Source organism: Artemia sp. Qi Xiang Cuo, chromosome 1, assembly GCF_049724085.1.
Source record: "Artemia sp. Qi Xiang Cuo chromosome 1, ASM4972408v1, whole genome shotgun sequence".
Taxonomy (NCBI): domain Eukaryota; kingdom Metazoa; phylum Arthropoda; class Branchiopoda; order Anostraca; family Artemiidae; genus Artemia; species Artemia sp. Qi Xiang Cuo.
In genome coordinates, this window is record NC_142794.1 from 64,973,129 (window position 1) to 64,985,505 (window position 12,377).

At 37.5% G+C, this 12,377-nt stretch overlaps 1 protein-coding gene across 1 annotated transcript in view; it reads right to left on the reverse strand.

Annotated features, from left to right (window-relative positions):
* Window positions 1-8,875: 8,875 nt before the first annotated feature.
* LOC148956601 (TATA element modulatory factor-like) overlaps window positions 8,876-12,377 on the reverse strand; it is a 220,073-nt gene continuing 216,571 nt past the window's right edge. The window contains exon 17 of the mRNA XM_089091366.1: window positions 8,876-9,131. Coding sequence (XP_088947492.1) covers window positions 9,108-9,131 — 24 coding nt within the window. The 3' untranslated portion in view covers window positions 8,876-9,107. The remainder of the gene's footprint in view (window positions 9,132-12,377) is intronic.

Below are 12,377 nucleotides of genomic sequence, written 5' to 3' on the forward strand. Positions count from 1 at the left end.
TGGAGATAGCAATACTACCCTTATTATGCAATCCAGCCTTCCCTCTCCAGAATTTGGCATATGACAGAGGCTTCATTTTCCAAGATACTTTTCAGGACAGGTCATTTCATTTCGTTTTGAACATTGTAAAACGAAGAAAACCCATATCAATCAATCCAACAATAATCGTGTCAATTTCCTTTCAAATGAGCCGTGTTATATTATTATACCACCACTGGCTTGGTACGATCACCCCTGGAAAAAATGAGATATAAATGCTGCCCATGCTAGAAAGTAGTTATCCTTGTTGTTCAAGATTGGGGAGGGCAGTGGCGTATTTCGTCAAAATCCTGGGGGGGGGGGCAAAGTTGGAGCCAATTTTCCTAAATCAAGATGAAATGACAGTAAAAACTGAAAACTAAGCCATTTGATACAATGACAGTACTATATAGTACTATAAAGATACTTCATAGTACTATAAAAGTAAATATATACTAAAGAAAATTGATCCGTTTCTGTTGATCCTTGAATTGTGCAGGCTTATGTTAGTTTTGACAAGAATTTTGGTTAAACTAAATTTCAGCTGGGGGGGGGACTCCTTGACAAAGAGATTGCCGCAGTTGCCAAAATGCTATCCACATTCTATAGATCCCCAGAAGTGAAGAAAAGATTCAGACTGCGGAAGCAATTAATGGATTATATACGACAGACAAACTCGCTTCCGGAAAAATTGAAAAGATACCAAAGCCAAGTTGGAACACGTGATATAGACGGAATTTTATCCAGCTTTTATTTTCAAATAGCCAAATTGAGTTCAACCATAGACGACTTGGAAAAAGAAATGGAAAAGATGCAACAAGATAAAGAAGAAGGTCAAAACAAAGTAGGCCAAGATGAAACTGATGCGAATGAAAACATGCTATCCAATTTACGCATGGCTGTATCTACGAATCAAATAGATGCGGCGGAATCTCATCTAAAAAATGAAATACGCCCTAATTTGAAGGATAATTTCCAGAAAGAAGCTTTACATTATACTGCTGAAGGAAGTAGACTAGATATTTGCCAGCTGCTAGTTTCCAACGGGGCAACGGTAAATGTTTTAGATTTTAAAAGTTTCATCCCTTTACATTATGCTGCCCGACAAGGCGCATTAGATATTTGTCAGTTCCTAGTGTCAAATAGTGCTGTTATCAGGCCTAAAAAAGAAAGAGTCAACCCCTTTCGCCGTTACAAAACCAGAAGAGGCGACGGAAGAAGTAAAAGTCAATGACTTTACTCCAGAGCCAGCAACAAAGGAAAAGATACCAGACAACTGGGAGGAGCTTCTGGACGAAGAGAAAATAACCACACAAGAAAAAGAATAGCGTCAAGACAATGCTGCTCAGACCGAAACAGAAGAAAACCCCTGTAAAGAAGAAAAAAGGTCATCCAATTCATCAGGGAGTTCAGCAGGAACTCAGAATGATTTTATAGAAGAGAAGATGGATGAATCAAGAACCAAGGAAAGAGCATGGGATCAAGTGACCAAGGAATCAAATGGATCAAAAGAGCGTAAGCCCAAAAGATTAATTCTTACAGCCAAGCAAAAACACAAAAAGCAAAGAATGGCAGCAACTTTAGAAGCATGGGCCGATTCAAAATCTTTTCTTCTTCCTGAACAGAAAAGAATAACTGAAAAGACAGCTCGACCTGGAACAAGAATCAGGCCTTAAAAAGAAAAAGTCAACCCCTTTTGCCGTTACAAAACCAGAAGAGGCGACGGAATAAGTAAAAGTCAATGACTTTACTCCAGAGCCAGCAACAAAGGAAAAAATACCAGACAACTGGGAGGAGCTTCTGGACGAAGGGAAAATAACCACACAAGAAAAAGATTCCGGCAATAATACACCTCTACATTGCACTGTGAATTCAAATGCAATGGTTGTGGTTAAATATTTTTTAGAAGATTGAGCAGACCTCCACTTGGAAAATTGTTGCAAAGTAACAGCTGAAGATACAGCAGCTAAACAAAGCTCACTGGCTATTAATCTACTACTGAATGGAATTAAAGAATGGTAAAGTTGAAGTCGGCTCGTAGCTAAGAGTGATCTGAGGGAGAACTGGGAATACAAAGTACTCTGAATACCGATATCTTGGAAATATAAGCGTCAAAATACTACTTGATGGTTTTATGAAACCTGGCTTGTTGGTTCAAATCTAAAAATGGTCGGTTGAGGACAGTAATCGCAAGTTTTTGTGAAGGGAAGTTTCGGTATGTAGCCTAAAAACTATTTGATTTATTCGTAATTCTGTCTGTGTGCCTTTTATAAATTAAAATTAGAAATTGTTCTTATTTGCTTTTGGATTATTGCTTAGATTGGTTTTATTTTTTTTTTTAAATGGGGATCTTATGTCGAAAAGCGAACAATGGAAATGGTGTGAATACAAATATACTTATGACCTACAACCATTTTCTTATTCAAGGCATCGTAAAAGTTGTGAAGGTTAAATTTTATAGAAAATAAAAATTCGGTTTAACATCTTTTTTGTGTGAAATTATTATAACCCTGTGAAGTTACTCAAATAGTTCATGTAGGTATCGTATTGAAACACTGATTTAATTTACACTGATTTAATGTAAATTCTGGGATTAGTGGCACGCCTGTGTTGGCTTCGAGAGAGGATAAAATTTCAAAATCTTATATTTTCTTGTTTGATACAGTGGCGTAATTTCGTCAAAATCCTGGGGGGGGGGGGCAGTGTTCCCAAATTAAGTAAAAATGACAGTGAAAACTGAAAAATGAGCCATACAATACCATAAAGGTAAAGATATAATAAAGAAAACTGACCTGTTTCAGCGGATGCTTGAATTATGCAGGCTTGTTTTAGTTTTGACAAGATTTTTGAAGAAAATACATTTCAGAAGGGGGGAGGGGCAATCCGAGGTCTGGGAGGAACAGTTGCCCCCCCCCCCTGTTCCATAGCAAATTACGCCCCTGGTTTGCCATAAAAACAATAATGAAAACCCACTCACATTTTTAATAATTATGATTAGATTTTCTTATAAATTCTTTTAATAGACGAAGCTAGTTGTGTCTATTTTATCGTATTCAACTCTATAAGAATACATGCTTATACAGAAGGAATAGGATGAAATCGTTCCTCTAGCATTTTGTCAATGACACGCTTGGCTATCTTGCTTATTTCAAGAAGGGGATACGACGGAATAGAGTTATTATGAAACATATATTAAAAGATAGCCTAAAAAACGCTGATACCTAAAATGAAAACGGCACTTTAAAACAAGAGGGGAAGTCTATTAAATTTGGATCTGAACTTCTGATTCCCCGAAAACTGCTGTCTAGCGAGTAAATGCCGCAAAAACTGGTTTCAGGCGTCATTTTCTGATATTCTTTGTGTTGTTTTGACTACTGTTGTGTTAATATCAAGACCGAATCAAGAGAACAGACTGAATTGAATGGTATGTTTATTTCTTAGCTATCTTATCAGGTCCTATATTCCAAATTAACCAAATTGCGAGCAGACATATTATGGACAAATACAATTGTGGGTGATTAGGTGGTAGTCTTCAATGTTACAAATGTTTTTTTAGCTAAGGTTTGATAATTGATAGTTTTAAGATGTAGTGGTGGGATATAGCTACACAGGTAGTAACTATTCAGAGCTATGCAAAGGATAGTATTGTTTAGTCTAGATGTAGCTAGTTGGCTTCCTTGATTTTTCTTTTCATGGAGCTTAGAGTTTCCAGTCTTACTAGTTTCCCATTCTCTTGGCCAACATCTATCTGCCAACTAAATTGCTATACGTGATGATATTCTTCAAATTGAGCATGTAATCTTGCAAGGTAGTAATGCCCTAATAATGCCTATGCCCTAATGAAATTTCGTTCCGACAGTGACAGCTCTGGGAAGCTTGAATGGACAGTATTTAGGGACAATGAACTCCTACTGCCAAGTAATGGGTGGTAATGGGAGCAGCAGCATCCCAAAGGGAAGGGAAGGGTGTGTTATCTTTAAGTTTTTGACTTAAGTAAATTTTTCGTCAAATTGTTATTTATTTTCGTCCATTTCCAAATTTAGTGATTTAGCGTGTTGATCTGGTTCCTGTTAATAGCATAATTTGATAGATCTTGTAGTTCCATCAACTTTGGTTTTGATTTAAGATGTTTATTTGGATAATTATTTTTTAATGTCAGGCTAATTCAAGCTTTTGTCATCGGAAAGTAAGAAAAAGAAAACTCTAAGGGAAATATACTTCGTAGTGCCAAATTAAAAAATTCGGCTGTTTTGTGGCATAATGACATTTAATTCTAGTCATAGGCAGCGCAATAGCGCTGCCTAAGTAAAGAACGATGTTGGCACAATGTATTTTATTTTTTTTTCCATACCAGGGCACTTCGTATCGAAAGAGTTGTAGAAACTTCGAAAAGGGCTCATTCGATTGGAAATTGGCGTGGCTTGTGCCCTTTTTAATAGTCGAAAGTGATTGGAGGGCAACTAGCCCCCCCCCCAAGCCCATAATTCCCCAAAACACATCCAATCAAAATTTTGAGATAGCCATTTTGTTCAGCGTAGTTGATTCCCAGATAGAAAATATGTTTTTGAGGAGGCCACTCCCCCACAAACCTCATAGCAAGAGTTTTAAGTTATGCCCTGAGGGCATATAAGAACGATGTTGGCACAATGTATTATTTATGCTTTTATCCTTTAGAGCAGGGTACTTCGTAACGAAGAAGTTGTCGTAGAAACTTCGAACAGGGCTCGTTCAATTGGAAATTGGAGTGGCTTGTGCCCTTTTAGTTATATGCTTCTCTAGAATATGCATCCAAGAGGCAAATATAAGGCATATACATTTTCTAGTGATGTATTTCAGAATTAGTGCTGCTTTGTGACAGAAACTACTCTGTCCTAACAATTTTTTCTCCGAAAAAAGTAAACTTTCATTATTTCAGACGGTTTTTCACTGTGTAAGCTAGTTGGTATAGTTGTGATTTTAACAGTATGCATTCGTCACACACACCCCTCCCCTCCATAGAATAAGCAGTAATGACGCCAATACCTCCCAGGAAGTATAGGGAGTTGTTGTTGATTTTATGCCCTTTATAAGAGGCCAACCTCATAGGAGGGATGAGATTTTAATAGACTTTACTAGAAGGACTTTTACGAATCTCCTAGGGAAACTTCCCAAACAAACAATTCAGCAGCATGCTGTATAAGACCATTATGATAGACTATTTGAGCATATTGAGGGCTGTGAAGTCGTTTCTTTGAAAGACAGTAGTGGTTGCCATGAACAGCGAGGAAACAGGCCCGGTAAATCCTTTTCAATTTGACCGAATATGGTTATCGACAGCTGGGATAGAACTTTATCATGCTTGATATCCAAAGTAAAGTAAAGCTTATAGAATGCATATTTGACAATTGGACCAGTACTGACTGCAAAGTCCTTGCTTTTCCAGTGTACGTATCAGGAGGATTTGTAGATAGAACCGGAGTAGTTCAGCTGCTTCCAGGTAACTAGACTCTAAACTGCGAGAGATTTGCCAATGAACTGAGCAGAATACATGAAGAAGCGGATACCCGTGTCGTCCTTTACATGGGTTTCTGTGCCAGGACGGGGTGTAAGGTTATAATCGTGGAAGCAAATGACACAGGTATTGTGATCACCCCTAATGTTTTGGTTCGTTTGCAGGACAGAGTCATTTTGATCATTGAACTTGCAAATTGACTCCCATCATCTCTAGTGAATTTAATTGCGTTTTTGCACTGTTTCACCGGATGTGATACTGTGAGCTTCATTTTCTCCAAAGGAAAGAAGATGATCCTTGGAGCAGCTGTGCCGTCGTTACCTCGAATATCTGCTCTTACTGAACAGATTTTAGAACAAATCGACTGAGTAGTTGAGCTTGAGAAAGATATTATGAAGCTGCATTCCGCGATTTGGATCGCCTCATACCGAAAATCAGAGGAATTTTCGTGTTTGAATGACTCCCGCGTTCACTTGTTCCCTCGCCGGAAAACGCTGAAGAGCCTGCCTCAAGCCAATGACTCATTTGCCTTACATGTGAAAAGGTGCATTATACTGCACGCCCTTATGCCTTGCCCCTCGTTCCTTTCTCCGCTTGATTTTGGATGGGAGATGAAGAACAGAGGCATAGTTTCCATTAAATCAACCCTTCCTGCTTGGCCATCTACTGTTCAGAAAACTTCATCACATTGCAAGTGTGAATCTTGTAAACAAATGTCCATGTGCAGAATGAGGTTGCGATATTTTATGCTCTTGTTGTGGGAAGTTCTGTAAGGCTGAGGCTGATTCAGACGAGGAATAGTTGTGCGTGACTTAAAATGGAGAGATACTAGGAAAAAAACCGTAATGAATTTGGGAATGTGAGTATTACATAAATAGTCTTAATTTTGACTTTGTTTAGTTTCTTTAACTGCGTCATTGCTGCCATTTTTCTAACTAATCGTTTTTGTTTGTTATAAGACATTCTATGGCCTATAGGCATTTTTATCTTGTATTTGAGCGGAAAATAGCACCTCAAACTGTATGGAAGATGCATTTTCTTGTATGAAACACCAAAATACAATAAAATGTCAAATTTCGGTGTGTTCCGTCCCTCACAAGAAAGTGCTGTTGGTATTTTCCGAATCGGCATGGTCGACTCAAGGGGGGTAGGCTAATTCTTGTATCTGCCCCATTCCGTCGTGGTATGTTTCAGATTTTCAACACCTGGCGTCCGGACTGTCAGTGCTACCCATGCAAAAAAGTGGTTTTTCTTGTTATTAATTAAAAAAAAAAACTTTTTTCACAAAATAAGTTTTTCAAAAAAAGTAAAGAACCTCATTAAACCCCCCAAAAAACAAACAAAAATAGAATCAAATAATCTACCAAGCCTACAACTACCACAAATCAGTATCAATAAATAAATGAAACCCAAAACAAACGAAAATTAAAATAAATAAGAGTCAAACTCAAAACGAGCTGAAAATAATACGAGTAGAATTCTAAACCCCATGCTTCCTAAACGCCAGAATATAATTTGTACTTTACTGAAAAAAAATCAAATGAATTCACTGAAAAAAAAATGTGCATTGTCAGTTTAATATACAAATGCTGATATTTATTCCTTAAAATCTTAATTAATTTTTGATTTCTTAAAGTTAAAAGTGAAATCATTTAAAGATTTTTTTCAGTTAAGTACGAATTTGTGGTAGTTGTATGCTTGGTAGATTATTTGATTCTATTTTTGTTCATTTTTGGAGTTCTTTACTTTTTTTGAAAAACTTATTTTGTGGAAAAAGTTTTTGAATTAATGCGTGTAAACAGGCATTTAATTTCTGAAGATAAATTCAATCAATATCCATCTTCAAAGATTTCATTCTCTAGAAAGCCATAAAAGGATGTAAACTGCACTTTGAGAAGTAGGAAATATATATTCGTGTTTCTTTATATACTCACAAACTTAAGAGAAGGGTGCTCAGAATTTCCTTAAATCTAAAATCTAAATATTCAAGGATCCTTAATATCTAAGGAGTAAAAGTATCAACATTTAAGGAGGTTTTCGAAATATTTACGGAGCTCGTATATTTCCTATTCTTTTCAAAAACCATCTCATGTTTTCTTTTACAATTACTGTTTTATCCACTTATTTATTAGCAACAAAAATGGTTTAATTTTAATTTTTTTTGTCTCGGATTTTTTCTTTGGGTGTTTGCGAGGTTCATCCAGGCTATTAACTAGTAGTATTGAGATGTTTGCTATTTTCAAGCAATTTACAACAGCCAGAGTTTTCCCACGATGTTACTGCTAAAATATATTTTCCATACCAAAGTTTAGATCAGGCATGTCTTAGTTCAGTATAGCAGAAGATAATGTAGCTATGTTGACTTTAATGGAGCTATGTTAAGGTATCTTAGCTCCAGTGTTCTTCACAATTATCAGTTAGAGGGCAAGGTCAGCTATTCAGGATTTAAATTCCCTTTTCAATTTAAACTTATTTGCTGTGGAACGGATTTGAAATTTCATTGAAAATCTAGATTTTTCATAATTTACTGATGTAAGTCTATATGCTTCAAGACGAGCCGAGGTAGAAGCGTGCGAGCGAGAGGGGACGACAGTAATATGTGAATCCCGAAAGTAATTTTCTGGAGACTGAATATCATAATGCCATAATGCCAAGATAACTCATCAAGCATAATTCTCAAATACCTATACGGCTAAACCCTTTTGATCTTACTTCCAGAAATAACTAGCTCATCATTTCCGGTTTAGCAATTCCTTCCTTAGATCTCCCAAAGACCATATATTCCGTCTTAAGAGACTAGAAATATTAGTTTTCCAAAGAAAATGCTCCATATGGGGTCAAAGACACTTCTACAAAAACATTCACTTACCTGGGGGGGTGGTGGTCTAAAGAGTTGTCTGTTTACGCCACTGTTTCAGGATGACAAACACGTGAGCCCACTGCCTGCTCTTATTACCAAAAGCGGCAATAATTCAGGAAAGGGTACTTGAAAACAGTTGTGTTTGATTCAACATCCCCCCCCCCATGATGAGCTGCCTACTTAAAAGTCATCAAAGCCAAGTGAGGATTCCTCCAAGCATGGTTTAGATGCATAAAACCTAGCAACGAAGTAGCGTATCGTATAGCATATATGACTAGTGGCTTGATGTCACGAAATAAAAAAAAATCATTGGCAATCCTTTTCCTCTAATTGTTTATCTTTAGGAGGAGGGGGGGGACCGAAGTTCCAGGGCACAGGGATACCTTAACTGAGCACTAGCATTCGTTGTGCTTACACATACTTGGGTAGTATAAGTATAAAAATGATGTATGGGATCAAATTAGGCAATCTGATGGGGACCTGCAGTCATCAAAAATGCTAAGAACTCTTGTTTCAAACATTATATTGTATATTTCAATCATTTTAGGTTTAAATTAGACAAAACGTAACAACAGGTAAGAAAATCTTCCACCGCGATCCCATCAACTGATTCTGAAAACACATGAAAAATCATGGCAGGAAGTTTGGAGCACCGTCAACCATTAGTATCTTGACACTGTTTCTGATCGGATTCAAGCACGTCTAATATCACAGGCCAGTCTAGCTTTGTATCACTTTTCATCGTTGAGTCAGCTGATCAATCTGTAAAATATCAAACTATTTAGTCCTGCAAATTTTGTTATATATGCATCACTATTATATTATTTATTTTAATCAGGAATGGAATAAGCCATAGATTTGTCTTATATAACACAAATAACATGCTGTGAGAAACACTTATAAACAGCAAAAAAAAAAATATAACTTCCTAAAAAAAAAACTAATAAAAAATAAAAAAAAAAAAACAAAAGCGAAGATAACCTAAAACAAATATATACTTCAGGGTCCTAAGTACTGCCTTCCGTAAAAAGAGGACCCAACTAATGCTGTTTTAAAAGCCGCAACATCATGCAACAGAACTACATGGTCAGGTAACATGTTCCACGATGTTACTGAACGATTTACAAAGGAACTGTCTAACTTTTCTTGATACCCATGGATTGTACAACTTTAAAGAGTTCTGCCGCGTAGATGGATAATTAATAAACTCAAAGAAATCTTCACAAGACGCATGGTTAATACCCTTTGATACGGAAACTGTTGACAAGGTCCATTCTATCCCTTCTTAATTGCAGAGATGGTAGGCTCATGCTACTCAATCTTCACTCATAAGGTAGGTATTTCAGATAAGGGATAAGTTTGGACGCTCGTCTTTGCACTTTTTCAGTCAACTATGTGTCAGATTTTCTAGTCGGATACCACATAGATGAGCAGTATTCAACAACAAGGCGCACCATCGTCTTATACGATGTGGTAAAACTTCGCAGATTAAACCTTCTGAATGCTCTTTTGGCGCAAAGCAAACCATAGTTTGCATTGCGCGAAATAGCTGATGCTTGCTTAACAAACCTCAGCTGATTACCAAAAATAATACCGAGATCCCTGATATAGTTAACTGGGCATACCGACACGTCCCCTATGAAGTACCGGTATGTCACATCTTTCGCGCAGCAATGCATTACAAGACACTTATTTTGGTTAACACACATAGAATTTACATTACACCATTCAAACAATGCTTCTAAATCTCCCTGTAGAAGTGTCACATCAACCGGGGAAGTGACACCTCTGTATAGCTTTACATCGTCCGCAAACATTTTAGTGGTGCCGTGTCAGATTACCCGCGGCAAATCATTTCTAAATATCGAAACCTTGTCAAATGCCTTGCAAAAATCAATATAAATACAATCAAACTTTAGACCTGAATCAGCCATCTTTTGAAAATGTTTTATTACTTCCGTTAACTGCGTGTTACACGATCGATTTTTTCGAAAACCATGCTGTGCCATATTCCACAAGTTATTTTTTTCAAAATGATTTTGAATCCGATACACAATTACTTTTTCCGTAATTCTCGAAAAAATCGATGGGCTCGAGATAGGGCGATAATTCGTGAAATCTGACCTTGGTCCACCCTTATGAAGTGGTTTTATGACAGCTTTAGCAGCAGGGCACTTACCAGACTCCAAATGAAGATTTAAAAGAAATGCAAGTGGAGCCGCTAAAGAAGAAGCCAGTTCTCGTATAATAACATTTGATAAACCATCTATATCAGGGGATTTGTCAACAGAAAGCTCACGCATAATTTTCTGGACGTGCTCAGGTGCTACATCAGAGTCATCAATTGTGAATCATTCTGTAACACGAAAGCTTCCGGTGCCGGTGATATATTAGATCTCATATGGGAAGCGGGATAAACGAAAACAGATGAAAATGTTTCGTTAAAAATAGCTGCTTTTCTTTTATTATCATCAACAGTTTCACCAGTGACTGGGTGACTGAAGACTGTGGACGATGGGGACTGCTCTATTTTGCCTCTATTCATATACTTCCAATACTTTTTTGGACAACTTTGCGCGCAACCGATTATCGACGATTACACTGACTCAGTGCGAGACCGCATGATCATCGTCGCCCTACTTCTCACTCTCTTGTAAGCACGCCAATATGCATCATCCCTAGCTGATAAATAAGCTCTCCAGTGTCTATTTTTCGTAGAACGCTCCTAGGACAAATTTTGGCAGGTTCTTGAGTTTTTTTCACACCCTCTCTAAAAGCATACCTAGGAATAAACTTCTCACACCCCTCTACTACTACTTCACGGATAAACTCAAAAGCTGCATCTACATCTACAGAACTACGCTGAAGCTCACTAACAATATCAACATAGCTTACAAATTCTCTAAATTCGTCATAACTACCTCTAGAATGATCATATAACAACTTCGACTTAGGATTTAACGGAATGCTCACATTAACACAGAAAGACAATACCACGTGATCACTTTTACCTAGAGGAGGCAGAAATTCTAAATTCTCTAGATCTGCTGGGTGCTTAGTTATAATAAGGTCTAAGGTAGACGGATTCATTCCAATTCGAAACCTTATGGGCTCAGTAACATGCTGATGGAGAAAGCTATCACCAAGTGTCTGAACAAATTTATGCCCAAAACTCAAATCAGATAACGTTGTACTGTACGATAACCAATCAATACCAGGAGCATTAAAGTCACCAACGACCACAATTTTAGACGAAACTGACGAAAGGTAAGTAAGGTAGCTGAGTAGGCCCTCCTATTTAAAAGTACTATCAACACTCTTAGACGGGCTCCAGTAAACCGCTAGTATACACACACTTTGGGACCAACTCGGATGTCTCAGCTCAAAACTAACTACTTCATGTCCTTAACTTCTAAACTCAGAATCAACTTCTTTATATTTTAAACTCAGGGAAGAGGAAACATAAACACAAACTCCTCGTTCATAGTTAATATTATGCACAGAATCGTAACCACTTAGTTGCTGAAAATGGACTGAGGGGTCACTACAATTCTTGGGCAGACCTTCGTTCATAACAATTACGTGGGGTTTCCGGTTTTGAAAAAGTGCAACAAGTTCATCCCACTTTGACGATAAACAATCTGCATTTGTATATGCCTCAAATAACTATTCAATATGACATCTCCGACTCGTTTTGGGGGCGAAAAAGCCTCTCTTCGCGCACTAGTTCTCGCCCACTTTTCCGCGTTAAGTTCACCATACTTCTTCCTCTCAGCCAACTCTGCACCGCTTCTGTCATGTGCGACACGGTAGTTCGGTATGTTAGCCTTAATATTCTCAATTCTGCTCACAAGGAAAAAAACTGCTATATCACGATCAAGGGGGCGACTTGAAAATCACCATCACTGATCTACTTCTACTCCCTTGTTTTCGTCCCAAACGTACAGAGAATGGACACTCATTCAGCAGAACTTCATTGGAATGCTTAAAATTACTTTCGTTCTGAGC